Source organism: Python bivittatus, unplaced genomic scaffold (assembly GCF_059951505.1).
Source record: "Python bivittatus isolate LINGU-HERP-01145 unplaced genomic scaffold, Pbiv_v1 ctg000850_np1212, whole genome shotgun sequence".
NCBI lineage: Eukaryota > Metazoa > Chordata > Lepidosauria > Squamata > Pythonidae > Python > Python bivittatus.
The window spans coordinates 41397191-41423538 of record NW_028277112.1 but is presented as its reverse complement, the minus strand read 5'-3'; the positions used below and the strand labels follow the sequence as shown (position 1 = coordinate 41423538).

Sequence of the window (26348 nt, the reverse complement as noted above, 5' to 3'; positions counted from 1 at the left end):
TATGCTATGTGAGTAAAGAATAATTTCCATTTCTGGTGAGCACTAACCAAAATTTAAAACCAACAAGTAACTCTATTTAAAATTCCAGTTATTACATTATGCCATAATAGCTTGTTAATATTTAAAATACTCAGGTTTTGCAACTTTGTAAGTTTTTCAAGGGGGAGAATCTGAATGAAGTAGTTGGCTCTATTAGGCTCATGTTTCAAAGACAAGAAAAATAAATTGCCTTAACATGAGGCCAAAATATTGGACAGTACAATGTCACTGAATTACAGTATGCAGAATGTAATAATCTGAATCAGTATGGTCAAGTCTTACATATTACTACCAACCAGGTGATAAATAAGTATTACAGTACACAGTGAGTGATATAATAGGGATGTATTGGCACTACAAACTATTTTGTTTATTGTCTACACTGGTAAGGTAATTTTTTATAGTAATTTTTTCCTCCATAGGTTTTTAAAGTTAAAAATCCATTGGAAAAATTTGTGACTAGTCAGATACTCTGGTGGAACAATGAGGGTGAGGAGCTTACTTCATTATTGGTTGAGAAATTGGGGTGCTTTTCTTTTACTTGATTATTCTGGGATTACATAGGCAGTCCAGGAAGTACTACCTGGGTTGTATTTCTGTGATGACCTGTCTGCTACTTTGGGTTGTGCAGGGCATTTCAAAATAATTGGGTAAAAAATAAAATCTCTTCAGCAACCTGGACATACTTAATAAAATACAGATCCTTACCTCCCAACTGATTTCTGAATATTTACCAGGAAAAACAACAACAACAACCAAACCCAATCTAGCTGGACATTTGTTTTGCTAGAAGTCATGGTGCTGTAGAAGTAGAATAGCTAAAAATAATCCTTGGTACATTCCAATACTATAAGGAGATATCTGAAGAGGGCAATTATTTTCTTTTGTGACCTAGCTACCCTTAGTCTTTTCTGAGTTCAGACTTCAGCATCAACATACTTAGTGTTGATTAGGGCTTCAGGTTTTGTTGCTGGAGAGATGGTGTAAACACATACTTAATTTATAAGTAGTTTACTTCCTATGTAATTTTCATTGCAACATCCAGACAGCTGTTAAATAGGAATATTGCTATTGATCAACATACCAAGATAGATGAACTAGCTTCTTAGTTTAAGTAACAAGTTGTCTCAACCTAGATAAAAAACATTTTTATCCAAAAAGCAATTTATATGAGTTTTTGAAAATATACAAATGAAATCTATAATTAAAATACTATTAAAAGATAACATCATAGAAACTTATCTCAGTACAAATTAAGAAGCCCTTCCAAATTTAAATCAAGATGTCATAGAGCCTTGAAAATCAAAGGCGCAAAGAAAAACATCTTTGTATTTAGCAAGGAAAAAATTATATGTCTAGCTGGTTCGTACAACATGACAAGCCATTTTAATACATATGTGTATATAAATACATATAAATGTGTGCAAGAGACATATCACACAATTAAGCAAAGTAATGAATACTTAATATGTTGCAACTCTTTAAAAGAGGGGGAAATGTGTTAGCCAAAGAATTATTGACACTATACAGTCTTTATAGAAATATTAACAATATGAACTTATAAATGAATCTAAATATTCATTAAACATTACAGAATTTATCAGCTATACTAGTACTTAATTGCTATTTTTAACATTGATGGGTTAAGAAAGGAGATTGGGTTTTCCAAATATTTTTATTTTTCCAGATATCTCTGAAATCCAACTTCAGCTTCACACACTATTAAGTTTTCTGGTTGGGGCTGCTAGGAGTTATTTTATCATCTTGTGGAGGGCCATAAATTGACCATTTCTGAGATAAGTATATAATGTTTACAGTCTACAGCAGAGAGACTGACCTCATGAACCAGAATAATCTATGAAACGCGTATTTCAGAATCATTTTCCAGAGGAACTATGCAAATCAGAGCTATCGTTGATGTGTAGTGCTTGTGTGTGCAGTTCCACATAATAGAAAGCAGGAGCTATGAGCAAAACCCTTTTGTTTCAGGAAAGTTGCTACCAAATTACAAATCTTTGTTTAAAATGCTTGAATTTTCTAGCCATTTTTCCACATTATCATACACTTACTGTTCTTGATTTGAAGAAGCCATGGGCATAATGTTTCAATTGCTGATTAATGCTTTTGGTACCTTTATTAAAGTTTTTAAAATAAGATCTTGCATAATTTTTTCATGAGAAGTCTTACTTTGAAATTTGCACTTATAGATAAAAGAGCATAGACTTCATATGTCTTCATCCCTGAACTGTTTAGAAATGGGAAAAAAAAAACATGTCTCTTTCGTGTTGAGCTTGACTCTTGGTGATTTAATGGATATGTCCATATAGTTTTCTTGACAACGGGATGGAACTGCTTTACCATTTTCACTTTATAAGATTTTTTTTTTTTTAAATCCCAATGTAGCCTGTAGCTCTAATATTTCCTGCCCATCCAAGCACTAACTAGGTTTGAATTTGCTTAGCTTTTCAAGGTCAGCCCTGGATTCCAGCTTGATTGGAAATATGTACTTCTGAGCAGATACTTTCTGGGACAAGAAGTTATTTTTGACACAGTGTGCTAATGATGGGTTCATACATTACACCAAGCCATATTTTTTTTATTTGGTTTAATACTGAGATACACAACATGAGGCTTTAGCTGTATATGGCTCCCCAAATCTTTAAGCACCTTCCCCCCAAGACTTCCACGCTTTCTAACAAATTTTAGAAGAGGTAAAATATTAAATACATAAACGTCAGCTTTTTCCCAACAAGCTGGACTGAAGCAGATAAACAGGAATAGAAGAACTACTGATTTTCTTGTAGGAAAGCTAAAAAGCCATTATGAAATAATTCCAGCGGGTGCTGTGTGTCAAATGCAAATTTAAACTCTATCAAAATTCAAATTCTTGCATCTCTTTTTTCTGCTCACTCTACATAAAAGACCTAGAAGACTTTTATCTTTTGGGTAATGGACAGTTTCCATCTTTGCCTTGAACTGATAATGGCTAGATCTAGTAGCAGGCTCTCTTGACTGTGAGAGACTAGCTTTCACAACATCAACTACTATTATTTGTAGTTAAATTTTTAATGTATAAGATATAAAATTGAATTTAGTATTTGTCTTTGAACTGTCAACTCTTTTTTGGAGTGCAGTCCCTGGCAAATCATTCAAAGGCCAAGTGTAGCTCTCAGCTGGAAAAGGTTGTCACTCCTGGCTGAACATGTAGTGTGAGCCCAGCTATGGTGGTTTATAAGCTATCATTATTGGCTTAGCATATTACATTAAACCAACCAATTTTGACTATTAGGCAACAAAACATAGGTAAACCAAATCATAACTATGTGATGTATGAACTCAGTCTAAATTAGACATGGACATATTTGATCTGATTGGCTGATAAACATGAGGGTTTGAAGAGTCCTCTTTGCTGTACTGATATTCAACCCTTTATTCAGTGCCAGATATTTTTTGCTCTTGGCTTGGCTTTATGGCAGGGATGAACTATACATGGCTTGTGAACTCCAAGCAACCCCTACCCCCTATTTTAGTGTTAGAATAATCTCAGAACAATATTTGGTGGCATAACCTTTGATCTTCAGTAAGGCACATTTTTTGCATTTTTCCTTTACGAAAATGCAGAATAGGTCTCTTTATTCTCTATGAGGTTTAATAGGCCTCGTTTGCATTTTAAACCTCTCCAAAAATGAAACACTAGACTTAAGTTATATAACCATTTCACCAGCTGTGCCTTCTGCAGGTCGCAGAGGCTAAGGAAAAAATTCAAAATGATTCTCCACCTTTGCTCTAAGTGCTGTTTAAGTGATTATGGTAGAAATCATTTACAACTTGTGCAATTGAGCCTGTCTTCAGAAACTCTGAGTAAATTTAGATACTTCAACTTTTTTTTACTTTCTTCTAAGAGTTAAATCTTTTCCTTCCAACACTAAAATGAAAGTTTCCATGTTATTATTTACACACATGTCTAACTTGGCACTGCTTTTTTCCTTCCTTTCTTTTTGTCTAGATATAAGAAAATTGTTTTGAAATGAATGTTTTTAATGATTTTTTCCCCAAAAAGTGATCAAAGGACTCTGTAGACAGCAGAGTCTAAAATTTGGTTCTTTGATCATTTAACTTTAAGCCTGAGGAAGCAACTATTTAATATTTATTCCTAGAACTGCCCAGTTCCATGACTACTTTTGTAAATGTAATAAGTAAATATTAATATATGCATTTCTAAGCCAAGTTGCAAAGTTATACTTCTTCATTATACTGAGGGCCAATATCCAATGGCTAAAACTCATCTTGCCCTTTTATTTTGAATATACCTAAAAAGTCATTTTTGTTACTAACTGCAGCATATTTAGAGCAGTCTTTATTCAGTATTCATCTTCCTTTGAGATCTGGGCCTATTTTCATTTCATTCATGTCTTTTTTGTTTTCAGATCTTCGCTAAAATTTTGTGTGGCCACATTGGCTTCTTTTGCTGTTCTCCATGCTTTTCTCCATGCTGGAATTATTTCCAGTTGTGTTTTTATAGCTGCTTCTTTAGCAATTCCCAGCCATCTTTTCCCATTAACTTCTGCTGGGGGAATCTATTGACATGTTTGTTTGTTATGGGAAATGATAATCACCTACAGCTGAGGAAGAAACAGGAAATGAGGTTAATTTGAACACAGTATTTTTAAGGCTTAGAGAGTGTTGGTCAGGAATGTCCTAGACTGAACCTGAGATACTAAAAAGCAGAGAAAGGAAGGAAGGAACTAAGCTCTCTTTAACCCACTTCCCATGGTAGGAAGTCTAACTAAGGGCTATGATCTGAAACTACTGCTTGCAACCCCCCAAAGGTACAGAGTTCAGATATTATAATGCATTTGTTAAGTTTTAGTTTAATGTATTGTACAAACCTGGCCAATATATTAAGCCCAGGGTTTGTATTTTTTAGTACAGTTTATGCAACAAGCTAGGTTAGGCTAAAGTGGAGTTGGATAAACTTTGGTTCAGCAGGCTGTAAGAATCTATCCATTGCATGGTTTGTGAACCAGATAATCACATTAAACCATAATGCAGTTTACTTCAGTGGTTCTTAAATTGGGGATAATTACACCCATTTGGGCATATCCTGGGGGTAATGGAGCAATTTGTAATTGCCCCTTTGTGAATGAAGGATCCAGTTTGGGACTGCTACTGCTGAGGCGCTTGTGTAAAACAACAATCTGCTTTTTTGTGTGTGGAGGCAATGACATTATTCACGATTGGGAAAAGGGGTAATTGGGTCAAACAGCTTAAGAACCACTTATTCAAGCATAGTATGCTATATAATTAAGCAATAATGTTATGTTAACCCTGCTTTAGGGCTTAATGAAGGGATGGGAACCTGAGGCCATGTATGTCCCCACAGGAACCTGAGATCATACTGTCAAAATATAGTAGTAAAATGTCAAATGTTGAGGCATCAATGAGGCCTCAAGCACGTTGACTCTGCCCAATTATATAGGATGGCAGAAGCTATGGAAGATCTGGGTCTTCAAATAACCAGGCCCTATGCTATAAAGGGCCTTTAGGTGATAACCAGCACCTTGAATTTCACCTGGAAACCTGCTGGTAACAAGTGCAGCTTAGGAAGCAATGGTATTATATGAGTATAGCATGGCATGCCCATAACTGCCCATGTCACTGCATTCTGCACCAACTGCAGCTTCTGAGTAGTCTTCAAGGGCAGCCCCATATAGAATGCATTGCAGAAGTCACGTGATAGGTGACCAAAGCAAGAGTGACTGTCCTAAGGATTTCCCGGTCTAGGTATGGACACAATTGGCACACTAGATGAATTTGTGGAAAGGCCTTCATGGCCACAGCTGTCATCTGCTCCTGGCATGCTAGTCCCAAAGGCGGAAGTGCAGTCCTACTCAGGACTAAAGGTGGAACATCTCCAGACCAGGCTGGTCCAAATATCAGTCACTCAGTCTTGTCAGGGTTGAGCTTGAGTCTGTTCCTCCACATCCAGACCCATAGAATGTCTGGATACTGGGACAAGACTGCCTAGTATATTCCTTATAGTGGTTTTAAAGATGGACCTGTGGCTTCCCAGAAAGGAATTACTTTAAAAATTGCTGTTGGGGGGCTGTCTGTATATGTGATAAGAGTAGAGAAGTAGCTATGTTTTGCTGCTCTTATCACCATGATATAATCACTAATATGGGCTAACTGCAAAAATATTAAAATATAAATATAGCTTGCTTATAGGGTCATTGTGCACGTGTTTAATATGTGTTAAAGACTCCATCTGTACCTGACAACTAGACAAATGCCATTACTCAACCTCTTTATAAGATAGCAATTGTAAATGGAAAAATTACAGGGGGACAAGCTTGTTGAGTGTGCATGGGAAGTTGTTTGGCACAATTCTGATTGAAAGAATATGAGAGATGTCAATGAGCAAAATTTGGAAAGTACAGTGCAGCTTTATGCTGGGCAGAGAGTGTGCAGATCAGTTTTTTTGCTCTTTAGCAAGTCAATGAGAAGTGTCTAAATGTGAAAAATATTAATGTGTGTCAGTTTTTTTAAGAGAAATGTTCGATAAAGTGTATAGGCTTAAATTATGGAATGTTGCACACAAATATAGAGTTGAAACTAGTTGCTCAGTGTGATAAGAGCAGTACAGTATATGATGAACGTAAAGCATCCAAGAGACTAAAGAGAATGATTCAGGCCCAAGCTATGAGTAGATGTATGACGTCCCCTTGGTTATTAAGGTATTTATGGAAAATATATAAGGAATTCTTGTGAGATTTCAGGTACATCTGCTGGGGATGTGAATGCGTTTATATATTTGTAGACATCTACAAACATCTTGCAGGGTTAAAACTTCAGTGTTTTGCAGCAAATGTTAGATTGTATGATGCAAAAAAGTACTGTGAAAATTAATTTATCAAAGACCAAGGTAGTTGTGTTTGATAGGAAAAATGGTATGAATGATTGTAAATTATACATAAATGGCAAAAAAACTAAAGCTAGTACATGAATTTGTATGCCTTGTCAGAATGTTCATTACCAAAGGTGGAAAAATGGATGTATAAATTTTAAGACATGCAAATGCAGGTAGAAAGCTAGTGGGTAATACGTGGTCTACTGCAAGGAATTATTGCTTGTGGAACAAGCAAAAGTGGCTATGTATAACAGTATGCTTCTGGCCACTTTGTTTACTGGAAGTGAGTGTTGGATATGTCAGGATAAACAATGAAGTACGTTGAATGCAATCGTAATGTGGTAAGTGTGTGTGGTATAATAATACAGGAAGAATGAAATTTGACTCACAGAACAAGTATCTGAAGGAAAAGTGAATGAATGAAGAGAACAGGGAAGACCAAGAAAGTCACAAGTAGATGGAGTTGATGAAATCCTCAGAAACAGAGATGAGAAGTTTAAATAAGGAAAGGCAAAATATGAATTAGTGCAGGAACTTGGTAGAAGCAAGGATATTTGAAAGGAAGAATGTATGGAGAGGTATAATAATTGTTGGTGTAAACTAGATTCAGCAATGCATTTTTTTTATTAACATGCCTTTAGTTTCTTTTGCTTATTATTTTGTACTCCATTACTTTGCTTTGCATATTGTTATTTATCCCAAAAGAAAAATGGGTGATGGGTATATGTGTTTTTGCTTAAATATTTCATGTCCAAAGACAACCTGACTTGAATTAGAATATGCTATATGAATGCTGTCTTCGCACAACAGTAATTTTCCATGACTTCAGGGTATGAGTTGAAGGAAAGTATGTCTGAAAATATTCCAGGAACTAGCCAAATGATGTATTCTTAAAATACATTATTAGCAAGCAATAAATATTTCAGGGAATCCCAAGGTAAGCTGGTTGAAACGTTAACAGTTTGTTGTTCACATTGATTTAATTGGGTAGGAAAAAGAACTATGAGGCTGGAGTGAATCCAATTTACAAGTAGATGGGGCAGGGAAGAGAAGAATAGAAGTGCTCTCCTTCCCTGCAGTCCCCTTCTCCAAGTGCTTTTCTTTCACTCCTGTTGTTGGAAGCCACAAGTGGGAAAAAGTATCTGGAAAGAGTGAAATGCATCTGTTCTTTCTAAAAGATCTGTTCCTTTTTTCAGCATTATAGTGGGAGAGGGAAGTAATTTATTAATTTCCTTTTTGTATGGAGTCGGAGCAAGGAGATTCTGGTTCTTCTCATCCTTCATGACTGGTGATACCTCATGATGTGGGGCACTGATTGGATGCTCCATGTTGTGCTCTTGGTTGGTCATCTTGAAAGTGAGAGTATCAATTGGCTCATGAGGTTCTCTGTGAGCCTAGATGCACAAGTAATAGACAACACTCATTGTGATGTCAGCACAGATCTGCAGATAGCAAAGATAATAGATTGGTTTCAAACTGCTTTGTGAATGGTTAAGTTTTAAATACATAGGAGTTAACTTTATTCAACCATACTGGGGATTATGTTGGGGTAAAAAGTGCTAGTTGTCACCTGTAAAGCCCTCATGGCATGAGGCCAAGTTATTTGAAGGATTGCATCTCTCCAGTTGTCTCTACCTGCCCTATTAAATCTGACACGAGGGGTGTGCTTCAAGTCCCATCAAATTAAATGCCATTTTGCAGGATCCAGGAAGCGTGTCTTTTCTGTCATGACACCTGCCCTCTGGAACACCTTGCCACCCAAGATCAGAATGGCCCTACTTACTGGCCTTCAGAAAGCACTCAAGGCCTGGCCATTTGCCCTGGTATGGAGGTTGGGAAGTTAGCAAAGCTCCAGGGATTTGTTATTATTCTGAGGTTTTATTTTCTTCTTTAGTTTTGATTATGTGTTTCATGTTTTTTATAGTTATTTATGTAGCTGTTTTAAATTTTGAAACTTTTTTGCCACCCAGAGTTGCTTTGGTGTGATGGATGGGCATATGCATTAAATAAAATAAAGAAATAAATATGTATAGAATTATACTAGAAATCAGGGAATCCTTTCAGAACACTAAATATTTTAATTGAACAAATAGATTTCTTTGCACAGTGTCATGAATGTAGTTTATAAAATAAGGTAAGATTACTTTAACTGAAGTAATGGATATGCTGCATTAAAAATATAAGGATTATCAGATCCGGGCTGTGAAAATCCAGCCAATCACTAGATGGCAGCAAAATTATACAGAAAAAAATGAGCCCTTTGTTGCCCTGTAATGGCCGTTCAGATTTCTGCAGCCCGTATCTGGTAGTCGTAAACAATATCAAGCTGACATTCCACCAGTTAGCATGTGGCTTGGTTTATGGGCCTGAATCAGCTGAGCCATCACTAGACATGTGACAAGGACACTGGAATGGCAACCTTTTACTGCAAGTTCCTTCCAATTCTGTGATATTTTATTCAAGAAGGCCATTTGGTAATTTTGTGTCTTGTCTTTCTGAAGCATCCTTCTTATCTGTTTGCTGGGTCAAAGCTGCCCTTCCTGAGTTTTACTTTTTTTTTTTTTGGGGTCATAAATTAAAGATAATGGAAGTAGCAGCTGCAGTGCTTACCATATATGGGATATTGGCAAGTTGCTTGGTTCTACTCTTGGTATACAGTATACACTTGATGCCTTTTAAGGGAACGCAGTGCATGCAGAGTGAAAATATCCAGAAACCAAACATGTATTTCATAGACTTGCCACTTTTGTACTGCTGTTAGCAGCAGATGAGAAATATAAGACCAGAGTTTAACACTTTGAATAGAATGGAAAAACTTATTTTTTCTTCAGAAATCTTAGATAAGATCTCCAGAACAACAGAGAGAATTACTGTCCAAGTTTTGCATACAAGATCGTATTTTCATGATTAACTGTTCAGGCTTATACAATAGTACAAGCTTTTACTAAATAATAAACTGCTGTCTTTGCATATACTTTGAGGAAAAAACTCCATTGAATTTAAGAGTAGCCTCAGTAACTTTTGAAGTACTTTCTGTTAAAAAACATGCAGGCTATATAAAATTCTCGAATGCCTTATCACGTCCTTTGCTGCTCTCACAGATGTTCTTGGTTATACTCCCATTCTAGTCATAGGATATAGCACACAATACTGTCTTGAATATTCTGTATTATACAGTCTTTTTGACTGAAGATGAAACAGCCATATTTGTGGGTTAAGTACATTTGAAGATAAAAGCTTTCTTTGTCTAAACCAGGAGTCCTCAGACTTTTTGAACGGGGCCAGTTCATGGTCCCTCAGAATGTTGGGGGGCCGGACTATAGTTTGAAAAAAACATGAACGAATTCCTATGCACACAGAGGATCCCTCCCGCAGAGTATGAGGAGAGGAGGAGAGCCGCCGGACCCGGTGTGTACCTGTCATGTAGAATAGTCCGGCTCTGTGATCTCCCCCCTCATGCATTGCCTGCAGCTCCCGACACAGCCCCGACACTTCCACTTCTGACAGACAGCAGCGGCGACCAATCAGGCGGGCAGGCCGGATAAATGACCCTGGTGGGCCGTATCCAGCCCACGGACTGTACTTTGAGAACCCTGGTCTAAACTATTTATATTTTTAAATTTCCATTTTTTTCCTAATAAAATTAGCTGGCTTTTTCTAAGTATCTTTTTAATTTCACAGGCATCCTTATATATTATATTTATTTATATGCCATAAAAGGTGATAGTATTAATATGCAGTTTTAGCTTTATATTTTAAATAATGTTACCTATGTGTTAGGATATTCTATAGTAATGTAATTTTACAGATGACTGGTACAAAGAGGAATGCATGAGAATTTGAGTTTTAGTGCTGCAATACTAAACACAGGTACTAAGGAATACGCTGGGACTACTTTTAGGTACAAATGCATTGTTTTGCACTGTGATTTTCTTACAAGAGCTCCTATTAAATTTTTTACTTTGGATAATGATTCCTGTTCCAACCAACCAACCAACCAACCAACCAACCAACCCCTCCCTCCCTCCCTCCCTCCCTCTTTCTTTCTTTCTTTCTTTCTTTCTTTCTTTCTTTCTTTCTTTCTTTCTTTCTTTCTTTCTTTCTTTCTTTCTTTCTCATGAATTGAAATAACTAGCTAATATTTTGAATTTCAAGTTCCATTAAATCAAAGATGCATAATTTTCTCTCACAATACAGACCTCATACCAGAGTTAATTGTGCAGAGTTAACTGTCTTATTTAAAGTTTAAACATTTGTATTTGTTCCATATAATATTCCAGCTAGTATACATGCAATCTACAGTTTATCTATGTGGACAGGTTTTATTGTACTTTGGTTTCTTGAATATAGGCTGCCTTTTTCAATTTGGTTCTGTTGAAACCCTAGGATTCTCCAAGAGGTCATGATTAAAAAAAAAATACTGTTTTTTGAAATGCTAATGCTCGCAGTAGCATGACCCAGCTGCAGGCCTGCCACTTTGCTGTTGTTATAAGCATTGTAAAACGTGGATTGTGTAAGTTAGAAATGAATTGTATTATGAAGTTTTTGTAGTTTTTTGTTTATACAATGTTAATTGGAGATTATTAGCATTCTATTTAGGTAGCTTAGAGTGATGAGAATACAGAAGAGGAAAAAAATTCTATCAGTATTATAATTTAGAATGTCAATGTTAAAAGCATAGAATTACAGTATTTGACTTTTTTGTCTAAAGTTGAAGATAACATTGAAACAAGAACCTCTGCAAATTGCATCAAAATATTAGTTGTATGATAAAGTTTTGATCTTAAGCTGATTACTTAATATTAAAGATTGTATTGTTTGGATGGATGGATGGATGGATGGATGGATGGATGGATGGATGGAGGTGATGCGTGCTTACCAAACTCCCAGCTTCTTTACCAAATTGTAAAGCTTCTTTTAAACAACTGTGCTAAATGGCATGTGGTAAGTTGTTATGACCAGAACCTGAATCCAGTTTTTAACTCATGGCTTTACTTGGAAATCTCTATAGATAGATGTTTCATATGTTTTAAAAATGAATGCATTTAAATAAGCCTGTATCCATATATGCAAAACAGTATAATATGTTAATAAGATCTGTTGTGTAATGACTTTTTTTTAGGGTTGCAAAATCAATGAAAGTACCTGTATATGAAACACCAGTAGGATGGAGGTATTTCTCAAATCTGATGGATTCTGGTCGATGTTCCCTCTGTGGAGAAGAAAGTTTTGGCACTGGTAAGGTTAATACTCTGTAAAGCAGTTCTTGATGTTGTTGAACTACAGCTCCCAGCCCACTTCACAATAGTAAAAAGGACTATCACAAATAGATTTCTGTCGAATATATTAAACTCTGGGTCAGGTCTCATTATGTAAGTGAAATCTCTGTATTTCAGATTAATCTCTGTTAATTCTGAACTTCCTATAGTGGACCTGGGAACTATTTCTAATCAGTAAGTTAGCTCATAGTTAAGAAAGGTGTGTGCGCGTGTGTCACTTGGAGGTTGTAAACCATGCTATTGATTACATGAGCAAAAGCAAATACAGGATGTCTAGTAGCCTTATTTGGTGCAACAGAAAAAGATTTTGTCCTATATTAGCAACATGTGAGTATTTATACCAAACAATAGACACATGCTAAATTATACACAAAGCATTTTGGAGGTTGAGAACAATATTGCATAAATAAGCACTTAATGATCCGCAAACTGTTATGATGTCAAAATCACAATACATGGATACTGCCATCATCGCCCAAATGCCGCCATTACATACTTGCGTCCCGGCATCTGATGCAAGTATATAAGTTGCAGCATTTGTGTGTTGAAGTCAGACATGTTTCATCATTTTCCCCTCCACTGAATATGCCAATACCTATCATTATGTGCTATGAAAACTTCTATAAAGAAAAAGAGCTGCTTCAATTTTGAGTTGGACTACAGGATTGCTGAATGGTTTCTTTCTCACCCTCTCTTTCTACTTAAAATATGAATCAAAACAGTAGCTACTTAACCTTATACAGTATGAACATGAAATGGTAATGTGTGCTTGAAATATACGTTTTTGTTCAGTGAACTGTAGTTGATAGAAATTTGGCGATGAGCTCTGAATATTCCAAAGTGTATTGGCATGATCTGTATTTATTTATCTATAAAGCCATCCTATTTTGTATTTCATCCTCATACTTAGTAGCACTGGTATGTGTGCTTTCTCTTTTAAAAAAACAACAACATTTAAAGAACAGAATAAGTAGCTACATGAAAGGAAGAAAAGTGGAAAAAAGACATAGTGTTTTTCAATTATTGTAAAATGATTTACAATTATAATAAAATTTAAAATTCATTATTTCATTCATTAATTAAATGTATAGAACTAGATTCATCATATCATCTTAAGAAATAACTAAAAATCTATATAAAATTCTAAATAGTATATTAATGTTGATATTACCACCATTTGTCATTGTCCCCAAAATAAATGCTCATAATCATATAAAGGGAAAGAAAAAGAAAAAAAAGAAAAGAGGGGAAAAAATTAAAAAGGAGAAAAATCAATAAAAACAACATTAAATTTTAAACTTCCTCCCATTGTGCCTGAGTGGTGATTGCATCAAGATATTATAAACATTGAAATTACTTCTGTCTTTATGTCAATTATTTCCCCTTACCATATTCTTGAGCATGAAACTGAGCAAACTCAGGGAGGCAGTGAAGGACAGGAAGGCCTGGTCCAATATGGTTCATGGGATCACGAAGAATCAGACACGACTTAACGACTGAACAACGACAACCATATTCTTAGTGTCTGAGTTTGCCTTCTTGCATGACATATATTAAATAGGGGAACCATTTTTGCTTAAATTTAGTCAAACTCTGTTCTGAATTTTTTTCCCCCCTTTTTTGGTGCCACTAGTCAGTGTTGACTCTGCCTGGACTAGTCCCTGTACTTTTCTTGGAAGCTTTTCAGAGGTGGTTTGCCCTTGCCTCCTTCCTAGGGCTGAGAATGACTGGCTCAAAGACACCCACCTGGCTTTGTCCCTAAGGCAGGACTAGAACTCCCAGTCTCCCGGTTTCTAGCCCATTGCCTTTAACCACTACAGCAAACTGGCTGTCTGGATGTATTTTTATTTTATTTATTTATTTATATATCACATTTATATAGCTGCCTATCTCTAAAGCGACTCTAGGTGGTATACAACAATTAAAATAAAATAACAAGTGAATAAAAACAGGCATATAAAAAGATTAAAAGTTATTAAAATAAAAGCATTATCACAAATTTTTAAAAAATTAGGTTTTAAAATATACAAACCCCACAGAGAGAACAGAATATCAATTACAGTGGAGCCATCTCAGAATGTCTCCGGTTCTCAAAGACCCCCAGGCCTGATGACACAACCAGGTCTTGAGGGACTCCCTAAATGACAGCAGGGAAGGAGCGAGCTTCCTTATTATACTGTTGTTAAACTGTTCTTCCTCTTAAATGGCTGGAATTTAAAAAATGCAATAAAAAATGGAATAAAGGATTAGGAAGGAAGACAGTCTGGATAAGTTGAAGTTTGTTGTTTTATGTGTATTGCATAACCAAAACCTACCAATTGTCTAAATCCTAGTCTAGTTTTAATACATTAAGAATATTTTCACATACAGTATTTGGGAAGAACAGTAAGTCACTGAATAGCAGTATCTCTGTTTCCCATCTAATTGAGATTATTTTTTAGCATGTAATATGTTTACTATCTTTCCCATAGGATCTGACCACATCCGAGAGAAAGATGGACTTTGGGCTGTTTTAATTTGGCTCTCAATCATGGCAGCTCGAAAGCAGGGTGTGGAGGAAATTGTTAGAGATCACTGGACAAAATTTGGCCGTCACTACTACTGCAGGTGAAGAGTCATCAGCAGAATAATAGCCATTTTAGTTCAAGTTTTTACGTCATCTGTTTATGCCCTTGAGAAATAATGATAGAAGTAATCATAATTATGAGTGCATGTGTGTCTCAAACCACAAACCATCATTTCAGTTTTTGCAAAGAAATACAATATTGGTTTGTACTGCAGCAAGGAGAAGTGGTAATCGCTGTAAAGTAAACTCCTACATTCAGATAGAGTTTGATTGCTATTGAAATTATAGCCAAGATAAGGATTTTCATTTGCAGCCATTTTAGAAATGAATAACAGCATATCCCAAAGAATTCAAAACCAGGCAAACTAGTTTAATATAGGTATTCTAAAGCTAAAACATGTATTAAGAATATTGAAGATGTTTTATCCATGTTGCATTATTTAATTTCATTGAACTTTTATTTACATTTTATTATAAAAGAAAAATCATGAAATAGATAAAACAAACGTCCCATAATTATAATATTAAAGCTGTAGTAGTATGGTTTATTTATACCATACATGCAACAGTAGCCTAATATGCATAGTAAAATTGGCTGGGTGCATCAGCTGGTAGTATAAAAATAATGTTCTATATGTGGGATACGGATTTCCAGTTCTCTTCCAAACTAGCAAAACTCATTCCTCTGCTCCCAGCTAGACAAGGATTTTAAATTTGTATTATAGTTTCCCAACTGAATAAGCTGTACAGATTAACATGTATTAAGAAAAGCCACAGCTGTATTCTAAACTAGGTTTTTCCCACCTGGTGCCCTATAGAAGAATAGGAGTATGTTTCCTACAGTTCCCACACGCCATAGACTGCTTGCAGAAAGACTTTATTCCAGTGTAACTTAGAGAGGGTTCTATCATACACAATGAAAACTTGCTATTTAACCTTGTTTATTTCCTTGGCAATCTCAGAGCACAGCAAATCAGTGGCAGTGTGTTTAAGGGAGTTGTAAATTGCTTTTCTGGGAAATCCATTTCTTTTCCCCTGTCCCACAGTCCAAAGATATGAATCAACAGGCCTTGAGTGTTGCTCCCAGCCTTTGACTATAGATTGGAGGGCTGCCTGCCTGCCTTAACCACTGTCTTCCTCATGAGGACCATTTCCAAGCCACTCAAGTTGAGATGGTGAGGGAGAAAAGGAAGGCATGTTTCCTCTGCAGGTTGTAACATGGCAATATGTAGCATATCCATAACAATTGCACTTAACCATATTAGATGTATGCTAGTGCAATAAAAAGTGGGAGAGGGGTAGAGACAGAGTCATCCTATTTAAGACATCTAGGACCTTTGGTTACTCCTTGCATCTTGTCTTCCCTTTCATCTTCACAGTATCATTCAAAGTCCAAATGAGACCATTTATGATTCCCCTGGCTCTTGACATAGCTCACATACTTAAAGAGGATGGCAAAAAAGAAGAGTAGTTAGGCTAGAGCAGTGTTGTCCAAACTTGGCCACTTTAAGAAGAGTGGACTTCAACTCCCAGAATTCCCCAGCCAGCATCCCCAGCCAGCATAAGTCCACTCATCTTAAAGTGGCCAGGTTTGGACAACACTGGGCTAGAGGCTCTTGGTGGTTCCCCATTTGGGAGTAGGTGTGCAACAGAACTAGACACAAGTGTTTCAACAGATTTAAATTTGTCCTGTTTGTATTGTATTTCTAATTTTCTGCTGTGGCACCCACTCTTTGGAACATCATCCCACCCCCGAGATCAGACTTAGTGTGGGTGAGCCGTTCCTTGGCTATATTGACTGTGGAAAGCTGTGAGTTTTTTGGTTGCTGCTTTTATGTTATTTATGTTTTTAATTATTGGTTTTGTTTTTATTCTGTTTTTATCCTATTTTAACTGTCAGCCGCCTAGAGTCATGTAAATGAGATGGGCAGCCATACAAATTTAATAAGTAAACAATACGTATTAACTTTTCACGTATTTCTTTTCTTTTCATATTTGCAATACAAGATTTGATTATGAAGCACTGGATCCTAGAATGGCACACTTCATAATGAGAGACCTGGAAGCCTTGATCACTGACAAATCTTTCACTAATCAACAGTTTGCTGTTGGAAACAATGTTTACACTGTGCAGAAAGGAACCAGCTTTGAATATGTGGATCCCGTAGATGGCACTGTGACCAAAAGACAGGTATGTCCAGCACTTTTTTTAAAATAACATGGGATCACCAAAAGAGAAATAATTGGTAAGAACCAGGACAAGACCAAGGGAAATAATTGAGAATTTGCAAAATTTTTAGCTTTTGCTCATCCTTCATTGCCAATAGCAACAAATAGATCTGAGTGGATTCCAAACATAGCAGGTGGGAAGAGAATTAGAAATGTGCATTATTTTTAACTTTTGCTATTATAAACATGACAATTTTATTAATGAAAAAATCTTTAAAGCCCAAACTGTAAACATAACATGAATCATTTCTGTTTTAATCAGCAGACAACCCAAAGAATTCCAGCTGTACCAACATACAGAATAATGTTGAAAATTATGTTTTCATGTTGAATAAGAAAATCAAATATTGTTGCAAGTGAACTCTTAATTGCTATAGTATACTACAAATTTACATTAGCAAATGATTGTTCTCAAGAATTCTATTTCCATGCTTATGAAATATTTATTCCCTTTACAGGGGCTCAGGATTATTTTCTCTGATGCTTCCAGACTCATCTTTAGATTAAGTGCTTCAAGCCATGTCCGAGCCACCCTTAGAATCTATGCAGAGAGCTATGAAAAAGATCCCAGCAGACATGAGAGAGAACCACAGGTAAATACATGGAAATTACTTTTAAACTTCTAAGGAAAAAATATCCTGCATGTGGTTAAGAGGTTCAAAGGAAACTAAGATGTACGGCCTGTGTTAACATCTGGATACAGTTTCAGTTCATGTGAAGGTGGGTGCAGGTATGGGTGAGCAATGCCTGGAGAGCACATGCCTTTCAGGTCTTGCCTGCATTGACTGAGATCGCTTCAGACTGGAGGAAAACCTTAAATATTTGCATTTATATAAGCAAATAGTAGTTTGATGCAGTTTACCTCTTAACTATGTAGTGACAGTTCATGTGGCAAGACATTGTAGTAATACAAATCCTAAAGTTTGTACCCTTGGCAAGAGTGTTTTAAGTAACAGGCTGCTTTTCAGAGTGTATAAATTGGGCATTAATCATGAGTAGCAAAGCAGAATTGATAAACTTGGGAGAAGGCCAAGGTTTACAAAAGTTTTTTTTAAACCCTAAAAACGGTTTAAAAAAAATCTGAGAAGAGAGATTCCAGAAACATCCCAATGAGGATCCTGTATTGAGAATTCTACACTGTGTTGCTGGTCCCACTTTTACCTGTATCTCTTGTTCTTTCTTATTTCAAAATGCCCTGTTTTGCCACAATCATATCTTACATGATGTCTCTCACTGGCTGAAATCACAAATGCTGTGCCAGGATTTTTAAGCATGGATTGTTAACTAGCCAATAATCCAAATTTTCTTAAGACTTCATTTGAATCTTCATACATTTACAGGCTCTGTACTCTTATTATTCTATCTCATGGTTCAAGGATAAGCATTGGCAAGTACAAAAGTTTCCATGGCTGAAGTCCAGTGATCCATGGCTTCTTTTACATCACCTAAATAAGATTTCAAATCTAAGCATAGTTACATGAAGCAAAGAGGTTGTATTTTCAAATAAATACCACCAGGCTGACTTAAAAGAGTAGATTTTGTGTGCTTTTCCAGTCCCTTAAAACAGAACCTAAGAATGCTTATGCTGCTATGTCTTAAAAGATTGTAGCCTTAAAGGCAAGATCAAATTGTTTGTAATGAAAGTATATCTTTGGGTTTTTTGTCTGTTTCTATAAAACTGCTTCAGTGTGCATCACACATATCTATCGAATACATTCTTTTAACATGAAATGTCCTCATGGAATGAAAGAAGAAACCTAAGTCTCCTGTATTAAGATTTATGCACAGAGATCTAGTTATTTTTCCCTTTCTCTTTTACTTTACTTTTATAAATCTAAATTAAAATTCAACATTTTTAAAATAGCTTGCAGTTTGTCTGGAGAATTACTTTCCTAATGTGTTCCAGTGACTTGCCACAGTAATATTGCAGTTGGGAAATACATCCAAGCAAGTTTTGGATTCCTTGTAAGGAAGAAATGCGAAGCTGCTGGAGAGTTCTTTTGTATTTATAAACAAAAACTGTTCTGTACTAAAGAGGAGTTAAAGACCAAAGGAGTGTTTTAGCAGAAAGCAGCCAACATCTACAGATTCATACTCGCTCTTGTTTTTGCCTGATCGGTGGGAATGTTTACTAGAAAGGCTTTCCCGGGGAGGAGGATGAAGTGCAGTATCTTAATTTTCAGGGGGATGAGAACAACATGTCAAATTAAATAGTTAGGGCTGAGCCTTGCATTCAGGATAGCTATCACAGTTGCAGAATAGCCTTGTCTTTTATATGTTGGAAAGGTATTTGAGATTATCAAGTCATCCAAAGTACTTCTATACACTGATACTCACCGAAATATTCAGCCCAGCATTTTTTTCGGGGGGGAGCATGTAGGGAGGAGGGTTAGGTTATGTGAACATTTAAGATGGGATGTTTTGCTAGAAACCCATTAAGAGCAAGATGCCAGTGGTTTTCTTCTTTTTTTCCTTTTCTGTTTAAAAAACAAAATTTACTGCTACTTTCATCAGTAAGAATAATAAATTGGGGAAGCAGTGAGTGCATAAAAACCAGAAAAAGAGAAAATATCTCAATATCAGGAATGATGTTAGGATGCTTGGTTATCAGCTGAGATATTGCTTAAAGTAGCAACAAAGCTGTTTTTTTTTTAGTTAAAAAAAGAGGGAATCATTCAGCATCTTTTATTTCAAGGTAAGATAGCCTCCCCCAAAGGCCACCTAGCTCTCTCTCTTTAACATTGATGAATTTTTCTGGAAAAGTTATGTGCATGATCTAGCTAATCCTAAATGCTAGTTAACTCAAAATGCAGATGACTAAAATGAGATGAGGGGGTCAAATATCAGTTTTCCATTGTCTTTTATGTATGAAATAAAGCTAAATGCTAAAGCTTTAGCATATGCCAACATTTTATTTTGAAAGTAGAGCATCTAATTATTGCATTTTTTCTTTTATACTAAAAGTTTAGAAGCTCAGACTTACTAAGATTAAATAATTAGTGCTTTGAATTCAGACACACTATTTCACTTAAGCTGAAGATACAGTTTTTGCAGGATTATACATATGTCGGTCTAAATGAATTAGTACTGTGATAAAAGGTGATTTGGAGTCTGGTTGCCAGTCAAGATCTGGAGAAAGTGCTTCTTGCTGTAACATCTTGAAGCAGAGATTTTTTTTAAATGAGTAGCAACTTCTGCCCATAGAAGTTGTGGACATCTGTTCCAACTTTTGCCGCATGGGCAATAGGAATAATGAGGTTGGGGATCTTTCCCAAGTAATGTTTCTCTGCAGTTGCTGGAGCAGCAAGGTGTTTCTCTTTCTGTGAAATGGCATGATTTGGATTATTTACTCAGCCAGTGCAATAATGGACATGCTCTTTGGGAAAAAAATTAATCTCCCCGTGATGTCCAGATAATCCACTAGAAGATGCAGTACAATCAGACCAGAAGTGGTTCTCACACACTGCACTTAAGTTATAATGTGGTTTGTTTTTGCTTTACACGAATCCATCAATTGTTGCAGAAATGAGCCATCAGTGAGTCATAGGTGACCTGTAGACCATTTTTTGTGGCATCCGACATCCCCCAACATTGTATTGCTGAATTGCCAACAATCTGTCAATTGTAGGAGCATCATTTTTCATATAACAAGAAGCCAAAAAAGCAGTACAAGAGCTGTGTTGGCCTCCAGCATATGGGGAAGAAATTCCTGATTTCCTCAGGTTAATAGCACACACTCTACTACTCTTAGAAGCTGAAAAAGTGTTTTAAAATGTGTATCTCCTGGCCACAGAGTGGTTGTCCATCCCTGAACTGTGGCTTAGCTTTTTCAGCAATCCTTAGTTACAATTTTTGCTTAGCATTACGTGTGAATTTAGCCTATGTATGCAAGTCATCTCATAATCTCCATTACTCCTTCATTCTCCTGACATCAGTATTGGTGTAGATTTGCCTACAACCATTGATTGCCATGCTTTGTATTTAAACATGGTGATATTTAACAAGCTGTTTTTCAGTATGGGCGGGGTGTAAGTCTGTTAGAGATGCGTCACGGAAAGAAACACTTTATGTAGTGATTTCCTCTCCGGACACATCTGAGGGAACCTGCAGCACATTTCTAATAGTCTTTGCAGCCTCTGAAACACACGCAAGAGTCATACTTCCTTTCCACTGGCAACTGAAATGATGTATTTTACAAGATTTATTTTTTTAAGTATTTTGAGATAACCTGGAAAACAATAGGGAATGTTCTGCCAGTAAAACACCTAATTATTTGAGGTATTTTGACCCATCTAATTAATACTAAGGGGAAGCTCTTTTGCAGAAAAGATTGGAGCCAAACAAAAGGCTTTTTTGTGGTAATATTTCAAAGCAGAATAAATAGAGTTTATGAGGTTAAAAGGGGGGGGGGCACCATGACTTTACTGTGTCCAAAAACACTGTACAGTTAAAGTTGTCAACTTTGTCAAATAATCCTGTGTCTGTGATTTTGGCAGCATCTCCTGCAGGAATTTTTAAAAAGGATTTTTTCTTATCACTTCCTCTTTAATAGAAAAGGCTTCATCTATCATAGTTTTGAATTAGCTACTGTTAAAAATAAAGGATAAGATCAACTATTGTTAATAGTAACTCTGCCATATAGAATATCTGATTAGTGAGCAATAATAGTGTTTCCAGATCTTATTTTCAATGAATGATTTGAAATTACTGTATAGAATTTTTGCTTTCCATAAAATATCTTCTTCATTTCCCATATTTAACTTTTACCCAGCAGAGCACTATCAATAAAGGTAGATACTATAGAAAGCTTAATCCTGAAAAAAATGATAAAGACTGTACAGGTCTCTGTATACTGTAACTGTGAGGTATACTTATGTAAGTATATATTTAAAATTAAAATGAAGTTTTATTTAAAACAATTTAAATAAATGCTTCTATAAATATTTGTTTCAAAAAATAGAAATATACAACAAAATCTCAGTGACATTTGAAAGCATTGTAAGTATAGTAATTACAATTCTGGATTGATTTCCCTTTGTTCTGCAATTTAGCTTTCTTGCTTCATCTTTATTTTCCATTACCCTCTTAGTTGCTTAAGCAGCACTTAAAAAGAAGACAAAGTATACTGGTTTATCAATGGCAGCAAGAACAGTGATCCATTCCAGCATAGTAAAAAGTTATTAGGTATCTTTTATCATCAATTTAGTCCACACAAGTTCAGTTATATCAAAAGTGGGGAAATATTCATTGAGATAAACAAAACCTGGTCAAAATGCAAAGGTAACTTATGCTATCCACGTAGGAAACAATCTCTGAAATTAGTTTTGAAACACGTTCAGAAATGCAATTCATCTACATGAGAAGCCTTATATTTATACACCATGAATATAATATGTATAAAACAAATATTTCAGATGTTTGGTTTTTATTCTCTGGGTTAACTGCCACCTGAACAGAAATCATTTAACCATTCCAAATAATACATTTTTCGAATCTCTTTTACAATCACCAGTGTTAGTTGCTGTCACCAAACCTTGGGCAAACCAAGTTCATATATTACTTTTTTTTTTAACATATATTTCCTAAAAATAACATCAGGTGACCAATCACATTAGTGTAAAAAGATCGGGTTGTTTTGCATTGTGCAGAGATTTTGGATTGTGTATAGAAGGGGGTTAACTGAAAAAGGAGAACCACCTGGTTCTGATTCTCAAGCTTTGGCTGCAGCCAGTGAGCTTCACTCCTCCCCATTTTTGAAGGAAGAGGGAGGACCCTCTGAGCCAATCAGTGCTTTCCTTCCAAAAGCCGTTGCATAGCCAGCGGACCTTGTCTAAGCTGCTCTCCATCCTGGAGCAATGAAAAAGTTTTCTACGATTGCTCCACACAAAAAGGAAATGAAATCAATTATTAAGAAAGAACAAAATAAATTTTAAAAACTCCAAGAAGCTTATGTCTGTTCATCTCCTATAGTGTAGAAGAGAAGGAAAGGGAGAGAGAAATCAATGTCTCCCCACTCCACTATTTCTTTAAAAGAAGTTTTCTTCAAACTGGATAGGATTCTGGGTGAGACTTAAGTGCAAACAAAGAGTAAGTTCACTTGACCGCAACCATAGCAGTTTTTCTAAGGTACAGTGGAAAGAGTAGGGCATATTTATTCTCTTGAAAAAAAATGTCACGGCTATAATTTTGCAGGGGGTTCTAGGAATTAAAAACGACAGCTCCTGAAAAAGCTTGAAAACCCTGCCTTAAAAGTACTGCTCTGGCAGTTAAGGGTCAGAAATCAGGAAGAAGGATGACACAAGAGTTCTGTCGAATGGGGAAACAGATGGCTCACAAGCTCAGCAGAGTTTCACTATTGCAAAATGAAAGATTGCCCCCTGCCCCCCAAAAAACCATTTGGGTACGTTGCAACTGAGCCAGAAATAAATGAGTTTAGCTGCCAAATTCATCTGACATCATGGGATGGCTGGGATCTACAGCTGCTTTTGAATTAATGCAATTTATAGTGACCATAGTTAAGTAAATGGTACATTGTGAAAACCTACAGAATGGTTCTGTAAATTATGAGATGATTTTACAATGTGAAATATCAAATGATTTATCAGAAAAGCAACTTCACTCAAATTTGAACATTGCTAAAATAAAATGCATCAGGATACAGAGTATATAATTCTAGTAAGGTTTTGCTGTTTTCCCCTTAATCCACAGGCTTCATGAAATTCACAGTCAGTTTTTAAAAGATGATTTGTGGTCTGCATCACAGTGGCAAAAGACACAATTTACTTTTAGGAAGTTTTCACTACATTTGATCAGATTTCACTTACAGATTTAGTAGAAGTCACTGTTGGTATAGTAGACAAGGAAACTCTATTACCACACAAATATTATGCAGAATAAGCTAAAACCTGGGACTCTAGATGGCTTTGAGATTTTTGGTGATATATCAGATGACAGTTCTTACTATCCTCAGTCACTATGGCCATTGGTAGTGTTGCCCAGGATGCTAGGAGTTGTAGTCCTCCATAACTGGCAGACTTCAAATTGTAAAAGTCTTTTCCTTATCACCCAGGGAGATTGGTGTTCTAGATGTTGTTGAACTATAACTCTCAGATGTTCCTGTCAGCATGACTAAAAATAAGATTGTAATTGAACAACATTGTGGAGGACTTCAGGTTCCCTATCTATCGTGGCCTGCATAGTTGAGGATATGTAAGCCTATTGAACTTGGTGATTTTATGTCTCTCCAATTACATGCTAAATTATGGTGGATATATATAGAGAGACAGACAGAGAGAGAAAGAAAGAGAGAGCGAGAGAGAGAGAGAAGTCCATGCTTATTACATACCTAAGCAAAATTATTAATAGATTACTAATGTACCATCTGAAGGAAGAACATGGGTCAGAGTGGTTAAGGCAGAATGCTTTACCCATAGTTCTTCCCCAAGGCTAGATGTAAGTTAGTTTACCTATGTCATCTGATATTGTTATAATATCTGCCTCCAGATGCAAAACTTGCTTTGTGGTTATACGCTTTCTGGCCTCTTAACACAGAGACCAGAATCTCAAGTGGACACCAAATGAGGCTGATCATTTGGTATTTTTCATCCCAAGAGGCAGAAAGTGGGATCACACAGTACTGTGCAAAAGTTTTAGGCAGGTGTGAAAAAATGCTGTAAAGTAAGAATGCTTTCAAAACTATATATTGTAATTGTTTATATTTATCAATTTACAAAAGCAAAGTGAGCAAACAGAAGAGAAATCCAAATCAAATCAATATTTGGTGTGACCACCCTTTGCCTTCAAAACAGCATCAGTTCTTCTAGGTACACTTGCACACAGTTTTTGAAGGAACTCAGCAGGTAGGTTGTTCCAAACATCTTGGAGAACTAACCACAGATCTCCTGTGGATGTAGGCTGCCTCAAATCCTTCTGTCTCGTCATGTAATCCCAGACAGACTCGGTGATGTTGAGATCAGGGCTCTGTGGGGGCCAAACCATCACTTGCAGGACTCCTTGTTCTTCTTTACACTGAAGATAGTTCTTAATGACATTGGCTGTATGTTTGGGGTGGTTGTCCTGCTGCAGAATAAATTTGGGGCCAATCACATGCCTCCCTGATGGTATGGCATGATGGATAAGGATCTGCCTGTATTTCTCAGCATTGAGGACACCATTGATCCTGACCAAATCTCCAACTCCGTTTGCAGAAATGCAGCCCCAAACTTGCAAGGAACCTCCACCATGCTTCACTGTTGCCTGCAGACACTCATTATTGTACCGTTGTCCAGCCCTTTGGCAAACAAACTGCCTCCTGCTACAGCCAAATCTTTCAAATTTTGACTCATCAGTCCAGAGCACCTGCTCCCATTTTTCTGCACCCCAGTTCCTATGTTTTCATGCATAGTAGAGACACTTAGCCTTGTTTCCACATCAGAGGTATGGCTTTTTGGCTGCAATTCTTCCATGAAGACCACTTCTGGCCAGACTTCTCCAGACAAGAGATGGATATACCTGGGTCCCACTGGTTTCCGCCAGTTCTGTGCTGATGGCACAGCTGGACATCTTCTGATGTCGAAGGGAAGTATGCATGATGTGTCTTCCATCTGCTGCATTAAGTTTCCTTGGCTGACCACTGCATCTGTGGTCCTCAGCGTTGCCCGTTTCTTTGTGCTTCTTCAAAAATGCTTGAACAGCACATCTTGAAAGCCCAGTCTGCTTTGAAATTTTTGCCTGGGAGAGACCTTGCTGATGCAGTCTAATTACTTTGTGTCTTGTTGCTGTGCTCAGTCTTGCCATGGTGTATGACCTGTGACATGAAACTGTCTTCCACAACCTCACCTTAGTAGCAGAGTTTGGCTGTTCCTCACCCAGTTTTAAGCCTCCTAGACAGCTGTTCTGTTTCAGTTAATGACTGTGTTTCAACCTACATATGAAATTGATCGTTAGCACTTGCTTGGTATAATTGGTTAATCATACACCTGACTCTAGTCCTATAAGATCCTTCACTTCATGCAACTGTACAAAGTGTGCAAGTGTAAGAATTGATGCTGGTTTGAAGCCAAAGACTAGTCACACCAAATATTGATTTGGATTTTTCTTCTGTTCGCTCACTTTGCATTTTGTAAATTGATAAACAATTACAATATATAGTTTTGAAAGCATTCTTACTTTACAGCATTTTTTCACACCTGCCTAAAACTTGCACAGTACTGTATATGGGATGGGTGAAACAAAACTTTCCTCATATCAGGCCATTGTTTAACGTATCAGTGAAACAAAGCAAAACACTGGCTACAATTGCTGGGATACCAGGCCAAACACCTGT

At 36.5% G+C, this 26348-nt stretch overlaps 1 protein-coding gene across 1 annotated transcript in view; it reads left to right on the top strand.

The window, feature by feature from the left end:
* PGM5 (phosphoglucomutase 5) overlaps positions 1 to 26348 on the top strand; it is a 68437-nt gene that overhangs the window by 28781 nt on the left and 13308 nt on the right. Inside the window, exons 7-10 of the mRNA XM_088130222.1 lie at positions 12072 to 12187; positions 14700 to 14835; positions 16802 to 16985; positions 17482 to 17616. Coding sequence (XP_087986348.1) covers positions 12072 to 12187; positions 14700 to 14835; positions 16802 to 16985; positions 17482 to 17616 — 571 coding nt within the window. The remainder of the gene's footprint in view (positions 1 to 12071; positions 12188 to 14699; positions 14836 to 16801; positions 16986 to 17481; positions 17617 to 26348) is intronic.